At 29.4% G+C, this 25,105-nt stretch overlaps 1 protein-coding gene across 3 annotated transcripts in view; it reads left to right on the top strand.

Annotated features, from left to right (window-relative positions):
- The window catches only part of LOC113516069 (cGMP-dependent protein kinase, isozyme 2 forms cD4/T1/T3A/T3B), a 146,347-nt gene that overhangs the window by 69,779 nt on the left and 51,463 nt on the right, over nt 1–25,105 (top strand). Inside the window, exon 1 of one of the 3 annotated variants that reach the window (XM_026900419.3) lies at nt 17,075–17,578. The exons of the other annotated variants lie outside the window; for them this stretch is intronic. Coding sequence (XP_026756220.2) covers nt 17,163–17,578 — 416 coding nt within the window. The 5' untranslated portion in view covers nt 17,075–17,162. Of the gene's footprint in view, nt 1–17,074; nt 17,579–25,105 lie in introns of those variants that run through there. 3 annotated transcript variants of the gene reach the window in all.

A 25,105-nucleotide genomic window follows, 5' to 3' on the forward strand; every position in this document is an offset into this window, starting at 1 on the left:
GGTTTAATCGGATTACGTGTCACGCCCAGTTCTCGTTGTTCAGCCTGTCAGGCCAGTACTTGGCTTGTTTGACACCTGGCTCAATACTATTACATATCACAAATACTGCACGACAATTCAGTGTTGCCAGATTGGGTATTTTCTTTTCACATTTTTAGGCAAAAATGTTTTCTTAATAAAACTGAATTGTTGTAGAAATTTTTGGTGTAAAATAATATGGGTATGGAAATTTTAAGCAATTTATTGGAGTAATTTGGCATTTTACACCGTATAAAATTATATAATACATCATAGAAGATATTAAGATGATGTTAATAGATCATCATCAGCAAAGAGATGGCGTTTTAGTATAAAATAAATACGTGTAAAATTTTTAGATTTGGTAAACGTAAAGAAATATGAAAAGAAAAAATTCTTTCAAAATTGGGGCAAAATATATAATTGGACCTGACAATGCTACATCAATCAGTCAGCTCGAACTCCATTCTCTTAAAAAGGCTGTGAACCAATGTATCCAACATTTAACGATATAGCTCTATCGATTAGCTCGGTTCGTGTCGTCGAGATTGTGTAGTATATACAGCTAAAAGCTGTCAAAATGTTGACAGCAAATATATACAGTGATTGAAATAAACGAGTTGAAATTTGCAACTAGATAAATAAGAATGTGGCATTAATTTTTTTCAACATTATATTGATATGCTAATAGATAATATCTGTAGCTTCTAGCGTATGATAATTTTCATGACGTTCATATCCTGTCTGTTTAGTTTTAAAAATAGCTTTTGTCTGACAAATTAAACTAAAATTAGATCAAGCAATAGAGACTAACTGTCTTTATGTCAACTTTAACTTTGGAATTAGTTTACTGTAATAACGTTAATATTAATTCACTTGCCAAGGAATTAAAACGTTCAGCTTTATTTTATAGCATACTGAAAGAGCCATTATAGTATAATTACCATACGTACTAAGATTTGAGGCCAAGCAATAAAGTAACGGGCCTCCCGATGAAAAGTGGTAACCAACGCATAAAGTATGCAGTTAAATGCATAAACATATAAGTCTTCCTATCTGTTCCAATGAATTTTCCAACTTTGGTCTAACTTAATTTAGGCAACGCACAACCTAAACTGGTGTACTCGTATATGCCTCTAGAGACATAAAACTTAGCACGGAAGTTCCTTATACAGAGTAAAATTGAAAGTATTTAACATTTATTCTTATTTAGTCTTCCATATACTTTAGGTAACTAGCTTGCGGATTCACGAATAGCTTTTTGCCTTAAATTGATTTACATTATGTGTGGTTAGAAAAACATAAGCCGGAAGAGAGTTCCACTCTTAGGCTGTTTGGATGATGAAGGAAGACGCAAAGCGCTTCGTGCGTATATATATCTACGACATAAAGGTAGGGACTCTCACCCTTTCTGATCGTCCGATGCCGAAAGGGTAATGGAAGAATCAAGTCAAGCAGTCTCTGATCTGTCACTCTGTCGATCTGAGCACTCTCAGATGTTTCAACTTATGCTTCTTTGAGGAAATTATTAAATTCCACTGATAGCAGTCCGTCATAAAACGATCCTAATAATTTCGATTTCTACTGCAAAATATTTTAAAATACAATCGATTGAATTTTTTGGAAGAATTTCGTAGCTATGGCCATATTTCATAGTAGTTCTTATTCGCTTTTGTAATTTTTTGTAAATTTTATATTAGATTTTTCAGAAATTAATTGTTTACCAAATAAACTTAATAATTGCAGATCGCAGATGATTGACATTCTGTATACGGAAAAAGTTTCTCGTATTTTATTCGTCCAAGCCTTTAAATACGACAAAATACAATTTTCGGCATAATTTTATATTTCGGTAATGTAACACATCTAAAATTGCATGTTATCAGTACCAGTCTTAAGCACTTAGTGGGGCAGTTGTCTAAAAGAGGCACCACGTGAGCCATACATCAGTATGGAATTCGTCAATGCTTCTTTGGAGTAAACAGTGGTTGACAAAATTTTTCGTCATTTTGCTGCTAAAATATGCCCAGGGCGCCATATAGACTAAGGGCCGCCCTACATGCTTTAATAAGCCCATTGCGGAAAAAAATATTTCTTTGAATAAATCGTGTACTTACAAACTATCTGTCACGGACAAAATATCTGTCTTTGCCACTCTTATCTGATATTGTTCAGTTTGAAACTAGAATCAAAATCATAAAGCACGAGATTGTCTTTTGAAATTGATTGGCACCCGATACCAATACATTGTAATAGAAAAGTCCCCCGCTGAGACCGTTTGTCTTACGCGCTAATGAAGTGCTGAATAGATTTTAAACCAGTTTTGACCAATCAATAGACTGCTTCTCGAGGACAATAATTTATGCCCGAGCCATACCGAGTAAGTATTGTAGTCATTTATAAAACTACTATTTTTTTTAATTAAAAACGTGACTCTAAAAAAACCATTTCAATTTTTTTTTCATTCATTCATTTATATCAGCCGTTAACTGTCCTCTGCTGAACAATAGTTGCCACGCTTGGCAAGTGCAGCCAGGTATTTGGTAATGTTTTAAAAAGGACGTTGCTGTCTGTCCCTTGACTATTAAGTTTTCTTAGTGGCCTCTTACGATACTTATGGGAAAGGAAAGAGTGATCCATTCTGTAACGTGACTCAAAATTTATTCCTTATTTTTAAACATTTAAATTTTTTTTTTATTCTATAATTTAATTTCCGGTGGGTTTATTATTATTTTTCTAAACTTCATTACTTTTGGTAATGTAAGGTGATTTTTGTTTGATTACAGTACTTATACAAATTATTATAGAGAATCTTTCAAAACATGAGTTTGAAACGTTCAAAATGCAGTAAACTATTTTTTTGTGTATTAGTATGTTAATTATTCTTCACCAATTCCTAATTTTAATGGTTTTATTTATTTTCAGTTGATGAGTTTTAATCCGGTGTCGGTTTTATACAAATTTTGTAATGATAAATCTAGTTTTTGTCATTCATACTTCTTAATTTTGTCAACATTTAAGTAGTCCATCTTTCTATTGAATGTTCGAAATTGAATGAACCACACATTTACTATTTAAACACAATTATAACATCAATTACATTTCCATTAAAATCATTTTCGTTTTCATTCCTTTTATCGTATAGCCGTGTCATCGGTGCGTATTATCTTTATGAAATGTCCTAGTTTATGTTACTAAGTATACAATTATACTGGTATTATCTAATATTAATCAATAATAGGAAATATAGTAGTGACTCTTTTTAAGCGGTTTCTAAAACAAGTAAAGATTGATTTATGCTGATTCTTATTATTTTCAGTTTACAGTACTTAATTGTAAAAAAAAAAAATTAAATAACCTGATAACTAATTTTGGTCGTTTCTTTACCTCATATAGAAGATGGTATCAATATACATGTTAAATAGGCTAATTTTTTCCCGCAACTTCGTTTGCATAACCAGGTTATAAAAAACAAACTCTTTTTTTACATCCCTAATATTATGTGCATGTCCTAATTTCATGACCATTGATTGATATGTTAAGTATGTTAGTAGGTAAGGGATACAGTAAAAATTACTCCATTTAATAGTCCTTCGATTCCTAACGTCAGTAGCAATTATTATATGGGACATATTGATCAATATGTTTACATTGATAAATATGACTGTCAGTGCGTAAATTATGATTTATTTGCAATTTATTATGTTAAATGACAGGATAGATAACTGCACTTATGGTAATACGTGTGAACTAATTTTATTGCCTACATTTTAAATATTTTTATTTATATAGTTACATAGATAAAGAATCCTATTTTATTTGGTGTGCTGTAGTGATGTTTATGTTTTTTTTTATTGTATATTAGTATTGAGATAATGTACTGAATTTTTTTTTCACCAATTAAATTTGCTTTTATTTTCATCTTATTTTCCGTGGTTTTTATATTTGATTGTATAAATTCCAGTTTGTTCATATATAATAGATTATTAAAAGTTACATGTGTTACGCGTTTATACGGTTTAATCAAAAAAAAAAAAATTCCTTTGCTTTATCATTCTGTTCTCTTTAGCTTAAAGTTATTATTTCTTATAGAATATAAAATCCACTTAAAAGGAATCTTGAAGGTATTTGTAATGCCGATATTTTTTTAAGAATAAAATAAAAATATACTATTTGCACGTAAAGGGTGCCAGCCAGCATACCAATTATATTACGTAACGATTACTATGCCCCAGTTCAAGGACATTAATATTATTTTTTCTAAAATATTGATACATCTTTTTTTTTAACATGTCAGTATCAATATAAGAATATCGATAACATTGGTTATATCGATAATATTGACTTTATATTTTGTCGATAACATCGAGAAATCGATATTTGAAACCCTAAAATTACCAAAGAATAATATTTTCTAGAATGTATTTGCTACTATCTTTTAAAAATAAATTAATGTAAAGAGTTTCAATAATTGATAGACTATAACACAATACAACCTATCTATGTAGATACACGTAGGTACAATCTCATTTTCTTTACAATGATGATGTGATGTCATTTATATTTACAGATATTATTATACTTGTTCCTTCTGCAAACATTCTCTCCTTTAGAAATCACAAAACCCAACATAAAGAATTGAACAACAATACTATGCTATTTATGTCATCAAGTTCATAAAATATTTCACATATCATCAGCGAATGACAAACTTGGTACCTCCTACTATTGTCGGTTGAGTGTCCATCCATTCTATTTATAGACCGTCAACAAGGCAGACTCTTTATCAACAATAAACTACCTACGCCACACAATCAATTTGACCCATTCAGAGCATTAAAATACCTATTAATATAACCAGTATTGATTGGAAGAGACCACATATAGCATTTAAATATTTTATTATTTTAGTTTTTTGTTATAAATTAAGATGATGTTTAAAATTCACAAATTAGGTCGTTATATACGCCATCTGTCGTTGAGTAGAAGATTTATTTATTTTACTGAGCATTCGTTAGATGGCAGTACTTTGCAGACAATTTACTGGAACTACATGTTACTGCATGTAATTTCGATAAATTTAACAGGTGGCGCTTTGTGAATATCTCCCGAAATGTAACAATTTAATTACCGATTTGTATTGTAATTAATTTTAATATATATTTGAACCTGTTTTCAAGACAGATCTCTTACGAGACAGAGTGAATCTAGTATCAAAGGCATACATACGTCATACATACGTTTTTAGTTGAAATAATCTTATTGTTACTAGACCCAATTAATATAAAATAAAAATTAATTTGAAAATATCTATATTGCGCTTTAAATACACAACTGGACCAAAAATTATAAGTCGTTTATACGTTGAAGGAATTATCATACCGCTATTGTATAGCCTACCGTTTAATAAAAGAATAAACTTAATCGCAGTGTGATATGAGAATTATTTAGACTGTAATAAACTATGTGGGTTTATTTCCCCAAGATTCCCCAGCTTTTCTAGATTTATTATTTATAACACATAATAAGATTTGTTATTTTATATTTTGTTTTTATTATAAAATTCAAATGACGAGCATCTATAGAGTTGACAAAAAACAAATCCATAACCACTTTTGTTTTAATTTTTTACCTGTGACCCGACCAAATTCTAAACCCTGCACTGTGATGACGCGAAGGCAGCGAACGTATCTAAATTTATTGTGATCGTTGATTTGAATGTACATTAGGTAGCACTTAAATAAATCTATTTACGAGATTGTACGCAGAATAGATAAAGTGTAGATTACCTAATGCATTAAGTTTCGCTGATGTGTATTTATTTACATTTTAGCCATCTCTTTGATCTGCAAATAACACTGTCGACTACGCAGTAGCAATAATACCTACTCACAGAATGTCAGTTTATATTTGAGCAGGATGGCGTATTTTTTGTTTTACTAGTCAAATTGCCTAATACGAAATCTTATAATTTAGTAAATCTGTCCATATGTATGTTTGTATGCCACAAAATAATACATTTTGTTCTATAGGTAGGTACGACCTCCACAAAACTACAGAAATATAGAATATCGTAACACTCAGTAATACTTCTGCTTAAAGGTATTCTTATTAAGATTAGGTATAAATGTGAAAGTGTGTTTGTTTGTTACGTTATAGTGTCTTAACGTCTTAACCAATCATGTATAATGGTGAAGGATAAAGCCTTTTATCTCGATCAGTAAACATATCTCCGTCACGCGGGCGAAGACGCGGGTAAAAGTTAGTATTTCTATATACCGATAATAAATTTTTTCGTACTTCCTGAACGAAATATTGGACCTCGCCCTAACACGAGAAATTTTAATAATAAATAATTATTATCAGATATCTTTAATGAAATACCTATCGTCTTGAATACAATTAGAAATAAAATCCGGAGTTTTTTTTGTTTTAATTATATACAACTTTCGCTTTATTACTATAAGTAACCAAAAGTATCGTTGAATTAATTAAAAATATTTTTCCATATGATTAGGAGTAATTATTGAAAAGGCCGCCTAAAATTTTTCAATATGCTTGAAAAGTTTTTGTTAATGTTTAACTAGGTACTGAAAACTGTTTCCCATATATATATTTTTAATACATATTGTTACTTGTGTACATATGCATTCAGTATTATTATTATTATTGAATATCGGGCTTTTTAGGCAGAATAACCTGTGACACTGCGACCTTTCTATGATCTTTTGTGCTCGCTCTTCGTAAAGTTCGCTGCTAATTCTTATAAATGATAGGTATTTTAAGATGTTTTATGTAGCGACGTTTTTTATATCCTCAGGATGTATGCATTCAGTAAGTTTATTATTATTATTTTTTATACCACTGTGATGTCAATCCTGATGGTAAGGAGTTACTGTAGCCTATAAATGCCTGCAATACCAAAGGCATTACGAGCGATTTGCCGACCTTGAAGAAACCTCTTTCCCTCTTTTTTGATGAAATTTATCTATATATATATATATATATATATATATATATATATATATATATATATATATATATATATATATATATATATATATATATATATATATATATATATCTAGTCGTATATATAAAAACAAGGTCTTCAATGTACTTTACTGATTTTTAATATTTTATTAACATTAATATTAAAGAACGCAATAAATTAAATGAGTTTAATAAAAGTGTAAAAAAAAAAAGTTTTTACGACACTACTTTTGCGTGAAATTATAAACTTTTTATAAAAACTTCAAACTTTATATTTTTTCGGTTTTTGATTTCACACTTTAAAATAAATACCCAATGTATAATACAGGTCGTGTTGTCTCCTCATGGAATGAGCCATCGCTTCTGTTCCCATGGGTATCGTAAAAGGCGACTAGGGGACTGAATGGTCGAGGAATGGACAATAGTGTTCGTCTTAAAACATTACCAATACCAAATAGCGGTTGTTATTTCGCCTGCCAAGCGTGGCAACTACTAACCAAACCCTCTTAATGGGAGAGACCTATGTTTAGCAGTGGACAGTTAATCATCCCCTCATTATTACTTTTGATGGTTTTACGAGGTCTAAAATAGACCTCGCCACGTTTCATGATAGAGATTTATGGCATTTTCAAGGTTGTAATAGCAAAAAACTGGATATTAGTACAAGGCTAGCATCCAAATAAAGATATCCGTGCAATAAAATTTTATGGGTATAAATTAAGCACAATTTCGAAATGGTTTCCTTAAAAACTAGCCGTATGTGACTCTGAATACTTATGTCAATTTTATTTGAATAATACTTTATACGGACATTCATCATAATGGTAACAGTGATGTCGTGTATATATATATATATATATATATATATATATATATATATTTATAATTATTCTATATAGAATATTTATTTGTATATATATATATATATGTTTATATATATATATATATATACGTATATATATATATATATATATATATATACGTATTTGGGTACCTCTGTTCCATTAATGTTTCTACCTTGTAGCAGCTGTATTTGCATGGCTGTGTTATGGTCACATCTGAGTCCTCAGGAATAGCGACACATGAAGGATATCATGGCTAACACAGTATACTCATATCGTATCATAATATTGTAATAATAATGTAATAATAAAACTAGTGATAAAATTCGGAATTCTGATAGACAAATTTTGTTTCCTTAAAATTATTGTAAATCATATAGAGAAAAATTAGATAGCAACATAACATACAATAGGCGTTTAGACAAGCGAAATTATCCTAAATATATCTACCGACTCTTCCTCTCAACCTTCTAATCAAACAATATTTTAAATAAGTTTGTATGTTCCATCAATATATCCATTGTTCATCAACATCATTCTTTCAGCCATTAACTGTCCACTGTTGTACATAAGTTCCTCCTTAGGGGGTTTGTCAGTAGTTGCCACGTTTAGCAGGCGGGTTGACAATTGCAGTTGGGTTTTGGTTTTAAAATTGACGCTACTGCCCATCCCTCGATCATAGAACACCAAAGTCGCTTTTACGACACCCATGGAGAAGGGGTGGCCTATTCTATGTCAAGACCACATGGCAATTTCACATCCATTCTTACTTGTTAATAAATATCCTGCCAGTTTCGAAACATACCAGTAACAACACATAGACAAAGTTTATTGTTTGTACCAAGCGGTCAACTCTCATGTCAATGAATTCATCAACAACAATCAAGTTATTTAAGAATGAGAAATTGTAATAGGTCTGCAAGAAGACTTGCTCGAGTAATGTTTACCATACGACGGCCATCTAGTTCATGCGCGGCGTTCGAACCGGTATAACGTAGCGAACATTACCTTGTAACGCGCTCGCAAAATTTGAATATCGAACGTAATTTATTTTTTTTAATATATATTTTATTTTTTAATTATAAAGTGTTTTGGCCAGTCAGTGTGGAAAAAAGTTTTAAACTATCTTTAATAATTATATGTTCCAGAAAATTTATTTGAATTCAACATGTCATTTTGAAAGTAATATTTCTTCATCGTTACGTGTTCCCTAATCTATTTCTGTACAACATTAGATAGCGTTAAAATTACAGGTGTATATCATATAGGTTTACATTAATAATCGAATTATAAAGTGTGTTTAACATTATATCACGCATGTAAAAATATTTTTATTTACATCCTAAAAAGCTAGAGAGAATGGAGCAATCCCTATTTTACTTTGTAGAATTTTTTTACATGAACAAGAATAAGTCTTCACAGTTAATTATGTAGGATCAACATTTTTCCAATACATGTACAAAGTAAATGTGAATGATCTAATCTATAATCCAAATTTATAAATAAATTATTACAATAGTTTAAATCTTAAATTTGTATAAAATATAGATGTTAACAGTGTTATATAAATTATGATACAATTAATGAATTCTGATGTAAACACTGATCTATATCATTGCATGTAGACACATAAAAAATGATTTGACAATACTGTCGAGATTGTAACAAGTAATAAAATGAAATGAAAAGTATATCTGATTGCCAAATGGTCATAACGTTGACAGTAGTGATTAATTGTTGAAGTAGGACATTCATTTAAATTTGTCTAATCGATTATAGTACGTAAGTTTGTTAATTTTGTTGATGTATATAAGATAAAGTAACTGATTAACATTCAACTAAAACGGCTAGATATAGAAATACGTTATTTTATACATACAATCGAATTAAAAACGAATTTATCTAAAAGGGAGGTAATGACTGAAAACCTCGAGTAATATCTATATTATTATAAACTATCATCCTATACTAGTATTTATGATGAGAAAATATATTGTTTTTAATGCAAATAAACTTATAAATTTGCATACTAGTTGCAGCTTATGACGAGTCCATGATATCTACCATGAAAACGGTTATAAGCGCAATTGTTTGTTTGGTTTTTTTTTTCTAGTATTAATAATTACATTATCATGCATCACCATACATTTATATAATTTTGATCATGTAAATTCTAGCGGCAAATAAATCCAGAATAAAGGTGATCGATACATTGTAATTTTTTATCTAGTTCCTTGTATATTTTTGTTATACTCGTATTCACAATTCTTCGATAATGCATTTACGTGATTGGTGCAGTGTTTACGCATCGTTGCCTTTACTTACTATCAAGTCCAGCCTTCGTCGGTATCTTCCGGTAGTTTTTTCTTACAATTGTCTTGCTTGCAGATACCTTCTTTTAGAGCTATAGCAACTTTTATATGAATATATTTGTAGTATGACTGAGATATTGGGAGAGAAATTTGTTTACTCCTCTTGCTAGTTTAGTTTGTTATTGTAATTTGTAATTTTTTTTTTTTAGTTCTTGTATCCCTAATTACATTTTAACAAAATTATAAATCGTGGTAAAATTATTGCTGTCATTTTCAATACTGAAAACATTAACAATTTAAGACTATTGTGTTTTATTTAAAATATGTTAAAAGTATCTTGTATATTTTTTTTTTCTTGGTAAATTTGCATTCAATAGAGTTAATTCGCTAGCTTACACTATCTCTGAGTTTGTTGTGAGCAAACTATGTAGAATTTATTCTTTAGATCTAAATTTAGATTGTTTTAACATCTGTTTCAGCTCCCATTAATATTTATCTAGCTTGAGCCAAGTTTTTTTGATTGATACTTAATTTACTATGAGGTGATTCTATTTCACTATCATGTTTTAAAACCAATGTCGAAGGTTAAGAATTAAGGTGATTAATGTACAGTAATAAATTTGTACGTACATATGAACTTAAATTTAATCAATAATATTATAAAATGTTACGAAAAGGTTATTATATGCATAAGCAATACGTCAAAACCTAGCGATAGTAAGTAGGTATTTTGTGTAACTGATCAACTTTCTCTGAGGATGAAATATGAAAATTAGTTTTGAATCTTTCTACAAACAAATTACTCTATAATATAAATTAATATAAATGGTTGAAAATGTATTTTTAGTTAAAATTAAATAATCTTTTAAGTATCTTTTACACATTTTGTTATTATATATGCTAATTCGATTCGGATTCGATTTTTGTAATTGATTGCATTTAGATACATGTATTAATAACACAAAATAGCAAAATTTGTGAAAAAGTATAACGTCTTTTTTTATAATTATATCCACAAGGAACTTCATTCGCTCTCCTTTGAGGATATCCATGTATTGTATTTAGATTTTCTTATTATCCTTTTCTATTACATCTTGTTGGGACCTTATCGCTGTGTCATTACACTCGCAAATTTTCATCCAAAGTCCATCTGACCATGTATTTTTAACGCATTGAAACAACTAACATTTCTCACAGAATTTGAATCACTTCAACATTTACTGTTGAAATGGGTACTTGTTGTATAACGTGATATTAACATCAATATTTAAAAACTCAAGGTTCATTTTTAATTTAAATAATATTCGCTAAGATATCTCTTCAGTTATTTTCAATAGTCACTTGAATATTATTAGCGGAGTACTTTTCTAAGTGGCGTAACATTATATTTGGTTGTCAAGTCTGAAGAGTGTCTCATCCCGAAAATATCATATTAAGCGGCGGCCACGCTATTTTCCTCACCGGTGACATCAACCTTTGTGGTTTTTTAACAATCGTGACAGACGTGCATTTCTTCAGAAATAAATGTATGTCAAGGTTCATTCTACAAACATATACCTTTGCAAGCCCCTTTTAAATTTTTTGCGTGAGACAATTCGGTTCTAGCAGTTATTTTTTTTTTTTTTTTTTGTAATCTATATTGGTAGTATTTCTCCGTGTCGTGACGGAGTAAGAATACCGATCTTTTCATCCTTAGGATATCGTAGCGGCGAATGCAGTGCATAATATGAAATTCTTGCTACAGTATATATTACTCGTATTTACCAAATTGTCTATTCAAAATGGAGATAGTAAATATTTTTTTTATGGCGAGAAATTCTTCTCTAGAAGAGTAATAATATTTTTTAAAATATCTAATAAGTGATAATATTTTTGATGATACCTTGTAGCTTACTGCCGAGTTTTACTGTCAATATGGATAATTTATACTACTTTTACCATACCATGTTATGTCCATGGTACTGCTCATGTCTATAGACGATGGTTACCACTTTCCATCAGGTGGGCCGTCAGCTTGTTTGCGATTCTAAATCGCATAAAAAAAACGTGGTTTTGCCTTTAGTTGTCAAGCTTAGCAGTCGCGTTGATAACCACAGTTAGGCTTTGGTTAAGAGGGACGTTGCTGCCCATCTCTCGACCATCTCTCACGGGAAAGAAAGATATATATATATATATATATATATATATATATATATATATATATATATATATATATATATATATATATATATATATATACAAGGAAATATTTTAAATAAGAAAATTAATCAATATATACATTATACATTCGTTCCAGCTCTTTGCCTGAATATAAATTGATATTAAGAGTTGTAGACGTAATATTATTTTTAGATAATTATATTTTATCGTCGGCATCGTCGTATTGTATCTTTAAATGTATATAGTACATCGAATTTCTTGCAAAATAATTAATGTACCTCATCGATCTGGTTTCCGCCATTATTTTATTACCGAATTCAGGAGACATACGGAGAAAACCGAAAATAAATGTCACTGTTTTGTGTAGACATATGCAGAGACACGGAGGCGCCCTTCATTATATAATAATACGCAAATTGAGCTGTGTAATTGCTTTTTAAAACCCGTTTCGAAACTCGTTTTTGAATGTGACCGTAAGGATATGAGTGTCTACATACTACATACATCTATGCATTTTCAATAAATACAATTTAATTTAGGCGTGTAAAGGAAATGTTTAAAGTAAACAAAATATATTTTATTTGGCTACGTCTGAGATTTAGGATGAATGACACGTATGACAGGTTTATTTCTAAAACCCAGTAGATGTTCTTTTCCCTACTGTATTTACTTTAGTCATATGAAAACAAAATAATATTAGAATTTAGATACAGGTTATGGTGTCTTCTAACCAAAACAAGTGACATTTTCACGATATATTTAATGCATTGTAAGAATATTTGTTGATAGGGTGGGAATTTGAAAAAATTTTAAAATCCAAAAGTTGAGCATATTTATTTCTATACTTTTTTGTGCAGCTCGGAATAACAAATAAGCCGATGGCCCAATTGATATAATGGTAGCCGTCACCTGTTGACAGAATTAATAGCACGAACAATATAGAATACACGTGTTATATACTATCATTTTCTTTACATATTGCTATTCCTAGACTAATTCCTATTCAAAATCAAACATTGTTTTTGTACTGAGTTGAACCTGCAAATCTGAGAAAAGATTGTGGAATTTGAATCATTATGTTTTTTTTTTTTTTTTGGTAATAAAATACAGTGTTCAATCTCCCCTTATTGTATAGGCCTAGGCTCAACAGTGGACAGTAAACGCCTGATATGTTGATGATGAAAATACGGTGTTCAGAAAAATATTATTCAAGAACTGGTACTCAAACGGGTGTTTGCCCTAATGGTTTTTGTTGTTTCGAGTCGCGATAACGTCAAACCCCATAAATAGCATTAGTCTGTAGTCTGTCAACGTGGCCTGAAACTGGCTTAAATGTAACGAGTGACGTCAGAATGATACGACGGAGATTATCCAGCTTTTAGATAAAATTAAATATCGTTACGGTATTACGTTAAAGTAGTGGGTTTATTTAACGTAATCATTTTCCAGTCACTTTTCCACTACAAAAATTTCTTCGCTGGGCCAGAAATTTTAAGTTATGTAATTTCTTTTTTATTTCAATACTAGTTTGTTTTTTATTGTTAGGAATGTAAACGAGCTGTTAGTAAATTTAACGGGTAATGGGCAATGGCTATCATCACTCATGTACATTTGCAATGCGATGTATAATGTTGATCTTTTAAAATTTTGTAGGCTCATTTTTTAAGAGATATTTCTTCATATTACACACATTTACAATATAGGAATTAATTTAACTTAAAATTACATATGTAGTGGTCACACTTATAATCTAGCTGAATCTATACTTTAGATATCGTGTGTCTTTTAACACAGTTCAAGACTGCTAGACAAGAAAAATAAATTATTTATCTAATTGTTGAAATAATAGCTCCTACAATATAATCATTGTCTATAAATACTTTTTTAATTATAATGCAGTAGTAGATATGAAGTACATGCAAATTTATCAATCCGTGCAACATTCAAGCGGCGTGTTGAGATTCCTATCACATCGTCCACATGACCGTATCTATGTCAATAAACATTTCAAGAGCATTCATTTTAATGCCAAGTGTAATTGCATTAGGGATCATTTCTTGTTAAATATAATTTGCTTATCTTCTTTTTGTTTTTTATTTCAAAATTATACCAATCTTACACATATAAATATTGTTCGATAAAATTTAAGAGTTAGAATGAAATATGTGTAACTAAGGAATGAACTGCGTTACTCGTATTTGTTTATCACTAATCTTTTACTTGGATATTTTTTTCGGAGAAGAGTGAAATATTCAGAGTGTGAAATATTTTTTATTTAAAATCATTAAGCGGTGTATCGTCAGATTCATCCAACGTACAGGAGAAGAATTTAAATATTTTTATACCATTCAATCAATATATCTTTATCGCGCCACGAAGTTAAAGGCATAGGTATTGATAATAAAAGTTAAAATAATGATGCTGTTTTGGCGTTATGTAATAATTAATATTTAAATCTTTTAATTAATTAGCCTGTATTATATCAATAACTGGTGGATTATATATGACTAAAATATGAAGGTTGCCCAAATTAATATTAAAAGCTTTGACCTTTTTATTGACCTATAGATGTAACACGAATATGGAAATATTACTTTGCAAAGCACAACTGCGAATTGCTTGTATTTTTATTTATTTTATAAAACAATAATAAAGGTGATTCGTTATAATCATCTTTATAATACCAGCTATTATCTATTCATTGCTGAATATAGGCCTCCCTCATAAACTATCATAAGAAACGGTCCTGAACCACTTGCAGTCACTGACTCCCGTGCCTGACTGAATCGTTATAATAATGCAACTGAAATACTTAACAAATACTTAATAATAAGTATAAAAAAAAATATTGTTTAAATATAGTTAAAACTAGATTGTTGATGATATCGTAATCAGTAGGCGCATAAAAACTTCAATATCAATAAAAAAGAAATATATGTAATGAACCCTTGCGGAAAAACGTACTCTATAGATAAGGCTTAATATTGTAGAAGTTGCATTTTGGGCTCACGTCCAAATTTAAAGAGAAAACGGGTCTAGGTCGAGTTCGAATATGTTCTCTAGTAGATACCTATCATAACTACCGCATATTTATACAATCTTTTCTAAAGATGTGTATATTTTTTAATTATCGATATCGATGATAATAATATATACATTATCTTATCTCCTGAACTTCGAATGGGTATCAATGAAATTTGACAAAGAGTTTGTCCCCCTTAGGATTTTTTATCAATTATATCATTGACTCGTTTATATATGTCCTAATAATTTTATTGGTTAAAATAATATTAAAATCATTTTCACAATAATACTGAAGCTAAAATTATCTCATTTCTTAAAATAAGTAGTAATAAAGATACATATTTTTTTACTGTGTTGATTGATACTAGACATTTTGCATACTTTGTATACTATACTATAAAGATGATATTTTTTTAGATAATGCGTTCATATTTTTATCAGTTAACAACTTATGTCAATTGCTGATTGATTATGACAACATTGACAATGACGAATCATTTTATAGTTCTAAGAATTTTACTACTCGATCCAAAATCTTGAATGACTGACTAAGATTTAGATCTTTACTGATATCAACGAAAAATAAGTGTAATTGCGGACTAAAAAACACTATTAAGAAATCTATCCGATATATTCGTTGTAGTTTGACCGTTTGTCTTTTTAATTTCAAACATGTTAAACAGAATGTAGACAGCGTATGTCTTTGACTAAATAAGTATTTAATGAAATAAATTTAACTAATTATAAATTTCTAAAATATATTACAGTATTAATTCTAATGACCTTCATGAGGAGAACTTAGAAAGGTGTTATGTATTAGTTGAATGACCTTAACGTAACAATATCGCCTTCGTGCACCGACTAATTGTGGATGCTGATATATTATCCAACATGTTCATAATTGTTCACAAAATAATCGTTCATACAAATGCTAATTAGTTGACACAATACAATAAGTGTACGATAAATGCCAGGCTAATCAAAAGTTTGACAAGTATGCAACTCTAATAAATTTTAGATGATATTATAATTATTATGACATTTGGCAAACAGATATACATACTTTATACGGGACATAAGATACTAGTTCTGTACGTAAGTATAGAAACGTAACAGCAATGTGTTATTGATTTAATTAAATTCGTCATTACTACATGCATATATTTCAAGCTTAATTACTTTATTTCTTATTGCCAATCCGTGCTTTAGTAATTTTTGTGGCCTAAGGCAAATTAGGTTTTATAGTTTATTTATTATCTATCATAAATCAAAGGTAATTAATACTACTTTTATTAATGTTACCACATGACAGAAAGTAATCTACATGTGGTAAAGTACAATTCCTTATTAGTGTGGTTGTACGAACAACTGTATCTATTATCTGTATGTATTAGATACTTGAAATTCGAAATAATTATTTAATTAATTACAAAAACTATTCCAATTGATCTTGACATTATAAAGTTTAAATTTGATTAAATATATCATATCAGTCTTATCATATAAAATTGTATTAAGTAACGTATGAAGGACTCGTTGAGTAATCAATCGAACAATAGATGCAAAATTGAGAATGAAACAATAAGCATTGTAACGTCATAGTTTCTTTTAAATTATTAATATTCTGGACACTGGTTGGCCAATAAGTAGTAGAGAAAAGCTACGTATTCTATATAAACAAAATATTACAAAATTTTAGTGTTTTAGAGTGGAATAATTTTTTTTATACATAATGCGTTAAATTTAAAGTTATGGTGTAAAAATAATTCTCATAAATGCAGTGACTGTTAATAAAAATATCAGTGAAATAAAAATGGCACAAACACATGCAACTCATTGCAAATTGGACCATAATTTTAAATTAGAAAAGAAACTATTAGAGTTAAAACGTATGGTGATGGAGAAGACGGAAGAATTGAAAAGGAGAGATAAAATAATAGCTTTACTCGAAAACGAGATAGACGAAAAGGACGCAACAATACGATATCTCAAAAATGAAATAGACAAATTCAGACAAGTTGTCAAACCATTAACAAGACAGATTATAGATAATCACAGAAATGGTTCAGAAGAAGAATGCTTTGTTATGAAAACACCTGGGGTGGAAAATACTAGGGTGTTACCTCTTGGTGAACCACGACTTAAGAGGACTGCCATATCAGCGGAGCCATTGTCATCGTTGACGCAAGATCATGAATTCAAATTGGTGAAGATTCCCAAGAGTAAAAAGTGAGTAAAAATATTGGATTAAAATTTTCAGAGTACATTTGTAACATTATCGTTTTTAGTTATAGTTTTAAAACAATTACATTTCGTAAAATAATTTTGGCAAACATATTAGTAATTGTTATTTAGAAAATGATATTGATAAATATTATTTTATTAAATTCCCTCTCTTTTGTACATACATAATTGTTAAAGTTTAATAAGGAAATTCACACGTATATGATATTTAATCTGGAAATGAAAATCATTATAAAAACAATTACATATTTATAAAATTGACAGATTTCGTCTTGATTACTCAATCAGTACAATAAACAAAATAAACATTACATAATATTATTTGTCTGCACGAATAAAATTGTCACAGTTATTAACTTATGGGCGAGAGCTCGTTAACAGGAACGCTCATAATTCGTTGCAAATTTATAGCAGTCCCAGCACGATTGGTTGTCCGACCATCAACTATAATAACGACATTGTAAAACCTAATTAGGATCCGAGCCGAATGTTTGTTTCCTTATAAACATTTGGCGACGGAGTGTAAAGTGTATGAATAACCAATTCTGTGTGGGATTTTGTGTTAGTAATAAAAGTCTTATTAATATCAAGCATTTTCTTGTTTTATATTACGTGAAAGTTGTTAAAAAAATATTTATTACGACTAACAAAATAGGCTTTTGTTTCTACAAAAATGTAGATAGATTTTTTTTCTAGATTTGATGTATTCTTATATTATACAATGTCAAAGCTAAAATTTGTTGCGCTTGTCAAGTGAGTGTGAACACTACGTACTCGTATCTACATGAATAGAATCTTCTTGCTTGCAAATTGTCAAAACTTAATACTTTTTAGATTATAGTTAAAAGTAATATATATATTTTTTTATATAATAAGGTACGATTTAAATAGTGTTTTTATTATTCAACTTAATATTTATCGTACTAGTAATATATTTAGTTTTAATATTTGACAATACACAGTACCTCTAACGTAGATATTAAAATATATACACTTTGTGATACTCATAGTAATGTCGTAAGAAAAAAAATTCTGGCTGGAAATGACACTCGTGTATTTTCATTTATCAGTGCACCAGTGCCGACAAAATGTACCTCACTTCCCCTTACTTTAATAGGGTTGTCACAAATTTATACTTATATAATAAATTATTTTGTCACACATAAATAATGAAAGGCAATTCGTTATAATACTAAATTACCGAATTGGCGGGAGTGTCACATCTACCTAGTATTTATTCTTATGGTAATGTTCATATCTATAGGCGACAGCTACTACATTTTATTAAGTGGACCATCAATTACAACTACTAATGACAATGTTTGTCATGTCATCCAAGATCTGAACATTAACATAAGAATAAAGACTAACCCTTTTATTCATATAATTGTCTTTTTCTTTTGCATTAATATCCCAATTTGAAAGACAATGACAAAATACTCTTATAGTTAAAACAGATTTGTAGGACTTTAATAAATAAGGGGGTTAGTAGAAATAACGCTGAGTAAAAAGAAATTTTCAATAGATGTTCGTTTATACACTTAAATATACTTATAATTTAAATTAAATTTTAATTGTATAAAAATAATAATGCTTTAATTAACAACGTATTTTACAGAACATACCCAACATGTGTACATCCACTCGATGAAATATATTAAAGATAATGTAACGTTATCTATCAATCACTCAAGGTAGAGATTGAATTTCTTCTATGCTACAGCAGCTATGCACTCGAGGTCGCCCTGTGTTAGCCAGTGTGCCTTCGATCGTACCTATTTGGTATAATTACGTTCGAACTTTATGTACATTGTCCTCGCCGATGGCTGTGTCACGATATTCATAGTATATTTATGGTAGTAATTTTGTTGATGTTCTTATATGAATTACATTGCAATTTAGCAAATTACTACTTAACATATGAGATAGTGTCATTAGGTGAATATTATAATTTCGTAGCATATTAATATGTGTTAAACGCTTCTTGTACTTCAAGGTAAATTATATATAATTATTTATGTTTTAATATATATATTTTCGGCTATTTAGTCTTTTTAAATTATTTTCTCTGAAGTTACAATGTTGTATAAGGTTTGATGTGAATATATAGATTTATCGTTTATTAATTCTAAATTGTGATGTTACTTCTTTGAGTTATAAAAAAAGTATCCTATATTTTAATTCAGGTTACAGTCTCTCTGTATACCTGTCTAAATGTATAGGGCTGTATACATTATATTTAAAACCGTCCAGCCTTTTTTACTTCACTTATTTATGTTTTAAAATGCACAATCCTACAGTCGTAAATACATAATAGGTATTTAATTTCGAAAATCTCCATCCTAAAAGTTCTGAACGCACAGCCAAAAATACAGCGTTTACAGATACTACCATGATTATAAGACTAACATAAAAATATTTATTGTTTAAAGAATATTAATATTTGTTCGTAATTGGCGATAGGTTCTCTATTTTTATTTATTTATATTCTTAATAAGGTTAGCCATTCTTTCCATTTCACTTAGAACCCCAATATAGACTATAGTAAGTGTTTTACTATACGTTTAGTTATAAACAACAATAAGGTTTTTAATATAGCCAGTAATTACGATAATTATCCAACCTTGTTCTAAACAAACATATACCTACGTTCTATTATATATGCAACCTATGCACATAGGCATGTTATGTGCATGTGATGCACATATTATACAATTATGCATGTGTGAAGAAAATAATAAGACTTTAAAAATGGTAGGCATTGTAATATTGAGTTATAGCTCTATTTAGGGACAATAATAGTTCATGGTAAGTATTTAAGTATCTTCTACTATTGGGTGATCTTTACACTGATCAATATTAGATAATAAAATATAAAAATTGATATATAAAATCAATATCAAATAAACGTAAAGAATATATCAACTACCAAGATTTGTTGAAGTTATCACAAAAACTCTCTCTAAATTAAATTGCTAATAGCTTGCAATATTCAAACAATTATTCGACTTTGTTATTTGTATTACTATTGAACATCAGCAGACTGTAGTTGGGTCAATTATTTGTTTGGTTATAAGTTTGTTCGTGTTTATAAATCACAAATCCGTCCCCACATGGAGTATTGCTGTCACTTATTGGCGGGAGCACTTAGATACCAGTTTGAACCCTGTGACTCATTGCAACGACGAGCTATGAGAATTGTCGATGATCCCCAACATAGACGCGATATCGGATCTCTCAAGTCATAGGAGAGATTTTGCCTCATTCTGCGTGTTTATTATAGAACGAACAGTGCTCAAAGGAATTGTTCAATATGATGCCCACGGCCACTTTCTACCATCGTATAAGAATGAGCTCCCTGGCGAGATTTTTCCAAGAGACTATAGTATGGGGTTCTATAAAAAGTGATAATGAGGTTTTTCCAAGGTCGGCAACGCGCGCGTAATGCCCCTGGCATTGTACACGTTCATAGGCTACGGAAACTGCTTATCATCAGGTGGGCCGTATGTTTATTCGTCACCTCAGTGGTGTAAGAAATGTTTCAAGTATATTAAATTCTGTTAAAACAGAATATGCAGAAGTACTTAAAAAAATTATAAATACGTTTTCTTTATAAAGACACAACTCATATTATAATTAGATCCATTTATAAAAATAGGAGTTATTTTAATTTACCTACGTACAATAACGCAATAAGATGCACTCAGAGACTAAGAAGCTAGACTAAAAATAGTACGTAGTCAGCCAAATTATGGACTTCCAACCAGCGAAAAATGTTTGTACTAAACGTGCCAAAATGTCTCCACAAATCTGACATCTATTTAATTTTATTTAAAATATAACGTCGCAACAAAGTCTCCCTAACTATTAAACTCTATTTAAAGGTTGTCTTCCAATACAATTTTTTCTAATCCATGATAATTACAAATGTATATATATATATATATATATGTCAGTCTTGGTTTATATTTTACTATTTATACATGTCCATGGTATTGCTCATGTCTATAGGCGATGGTTATCACATTCCATCAGGTGGACCGTCAGCTTGTTTGCCATTCTAAGTTGTAAAAAAAAAAAACATGTACATTTATTAATTTTAAATATATTTAATTTATTCATTAATTTGTTTTAGTCATATACGTAAGTTAGAAGAGAATTTTCGGATCTTTGCATTGTATATTTATATTATTAATTTTTTAAATGCATTTACCGAATTTAGCTCGCATTTTATCATGACCGAGTTATTTTATCATCTGTGCAAAAAGTGTTTACATTAGTCTCATTAAAAAATAAAATTTGAACTAATTGAGAACATTATCTTTTTTCGTAATAATAACTCAACATGTGAGGGTATATAAAATCTTAGTAGCAACAAGATTCAGTGTAATTTACATGAACACAATACGATGGATAACTGATAATTAATTATCAGAAAGGACAAATATAGTCAATGAAATTACCAACTTGCCAATCTTACTAATATAATAAAATTATTACTAGACAATGTCTGTGCTTGGGAGATATTTAAGAAAAATTAATATACATAATATAAAATATTTTATATCTTGTAAATTTTGTTAGGGCATCACGCAAAAACTACAGCTTCAAAATGGATGCAGTTTTCACAACTGTTTCTGAAGTTCTAACATACAATCTGTTTCGTGTATTTTATATCGTTATACGTCATATAGAAATGGCCTGTTTTTATTGGTTTTTGTATTGAAGAAATTCACGTGTACGTATATTTCTTAAAGACTCTACATTACCATTTTGATGTTGTTATTATGAACAAAATCAGTTGTTCTTTTATTCCAACAAATACCTTTTATAGACAACAATATAATTTTATTACTGTAATTCAATGCAATTTAGGTTATTATCTTTTATTAAAAACGATTAAGAAAATCTAACTATAGTTTATCTTTCAAACTATAATAATAATAGTAGTAATCTATCATTATGTGTCTGTTTATCACATAAACTGCACATATGATCGACTTAATATAAAATACGTAATATATTTCATCTCCAATAAATCAAAACGTTGAAATGATAGATGCTACCTATTCAGGAGTCGATCGATCACGTACTCAGCATATTTTGCAGTCGCTGCTGTCCAGCTTCACCTCATGTACCGCTTATTGATAAGATTCTATTCATTAATGGAATATACAGTCCAAGAATTGGCAAAGGCACCAAAAAATGTAATAACATAAAAAAATTGTTTGTTTTTCACAAAAAAAAAAAAAAACAGCTATTTCAGTTGTATTGCATTTATATGAAACCAAACCAATCAACCAACCAAACCAAAAACCAAAACGAAAGTAATAAAAATTTGTATATTTTTTTCACATTCGATTCCTTATTGCTGTATACAATTACGAGGAATTTACCCATAGTTGCCACACTTGACAAGTAAGTAACAAGCAAGCGCAGTTTTGCTTTTGACAATGTTTTAAGAAGGACGCTGCTGTCCATTCCTCTACCAATAAGTTTTCTTAGTCGCCTCTTACAATACCCAAGGAAGGGATGGTCCATTCTATGCCGGGACCACACAGCAATAAAATGTTATAAATGACATAATTATTTCCGTCCTAAAATAATATCGTAATACCTGTTTTGTCTTTGTATTATGTGCTAGTTTTTCAAGAAAAGTAATTCTTTCATATAATAATACCTATCAATGACAACAATAGAATTGTTTCATAATTGTAGCTATTTAGCAAGTGACAAGTGTGAGTCCTCGTGTACAAAAGAGGATTTCTACTATAGACAGAATATACTATATCAGCGATTCCTAAAGTAGGTCCACGGAACCTAGAAGTTCCGTACAGAAGTCACCTGGGTTCCGCAAAATTATTTATACAATGAAACAATTTCATTCTTCACATTAAAAATTAAAGGAAGCTATAAAGTGTTTTATTTTAAAAATAGTTCTAATAAAAACTTTTGTTTTTATTTAAATTACAGTGTTTTTGATTTGTAATCGTTTGATATGTGGTTTCATAAAATAAAAGGTATTTAGTGGGCGTTCCGTTATCTTAAAAGTTTAAGAACTCCTGCACTATATGATACAGAATATTTTCAATCGACTTAAAAAAGATGGAAGTTCTCATTTCGTATTTTTTTTTTCTGTTTGTATCTCAGTTACCAACCAATCCAAAATTTTAAATATTATTTTTTATCAGTTACGGTGTTTGTAGTAGAATGCCTCTGCAACAGCTTAATCGATTTTTATAAAATGTTTTATGTATATTTGGTAGGTATGAAAATAGGAATTAAAGTATAGTAGGTATATTTCATACTGCTAAGTGATTATAGTTTTCCTCTACAGAAAAAAAAAAACATTTATATGGCAAAACAGTCGGGTCAACTGATATAAATATAATATGATGGTATTAAATATTATATTATAATTTGTATTATATATAAATATTCATGTAAGATAATCTAGCAAACATTTGTTGTAATATTTTTGTACTTTAAACTTTGAATAGACTAAAAAAGAAATCTTAATTCAAATAGATTTATCAAATAGATAATCTCTTGTCATTCCTTATGATTGTACTGCTAGGCTCAGAATGTTGTTATTTGTCAAGAAGAATCTGCAAGAAACTCAATAATTACTTACGTTGTACGTATGATAATTTTAAACACATTACATTTCTAAAGTTGTGTTCTTATAGCTGTTTGACAATGCTTTTAACAGAATGTTGATGTTGCATTATAACATGCATCTTCTTTTCTATGTTGTAATGTACCTACTGCATCAACAAGAAATGGATGAAGCATTTGTTTAAAAAATCCCGCAATTTTAATATTCTTATTGGCTTTTAAATACACAAAACCTTTTACTAAAAATCATTCATCATCATCATCTTCCTACCTTTATCCCAATTATATAAATTTTTGAGGTCGACGTAATATGTTTTTGCCATATGACCAAAGTTTTGGCAAGTTTGGCAAAACATAAAACTTGTTTATTTATTTTATGTCACGAAAAATCTTTGGTAACACATGTAGTACAACTGTAAATACTCAGATTAGAAATAAATTTCAACATTTTATTTTTTAAATTGACTGTATCGAAAATCAAATTTAAGTTCTCATTTACGCAATGCAACGTGCCTATCACGTAGACCAGCTGTCGATTCGCGTCATCAGCACTGCCCCTATAAGGATCGACTACCTTTCATCCAGAATGGCATTCAAAGACGTCATGTCGCACTTAAATGTCTTACAAACAAGCAGACTATGTCTGTCTATGTATAGTTTATGATATACGTGACGTTTTTTTTTGTCTATAGGCGGTAGTATAAAAAGTACAAATTAACGTAATATATAAGTTAAAAAAAAAATGTTAAATAAGTAGCTTATCGCAGTGTGTTGATCGATACAGAACCCTAATATCTACACTTATCGAGTAATTAAACTCGTTATCGAGTGCTATTTATAGGTTTCTATTTATAACTCTTGCAGTTTTAAAAATATATCTGTTAAGATAATAGA

This window comes from Galleria mellonella, unplaced genomic scaffold (genome assembly GCF_026898425.1).
Source record: "Galleria mellonella isolate WM207_F2 unplaced genomic scaffold, CSIRO_AGI_GalMel_v1 utg74, whole genome shotgun sequence".
In the NCBI taxonomy this organism is placed as follows: Eukaryota; Metazoa; Arthropoda; class Insecta; order Lepidoptera; family Pyralidae; genus Galleria; species Galleria mellonella.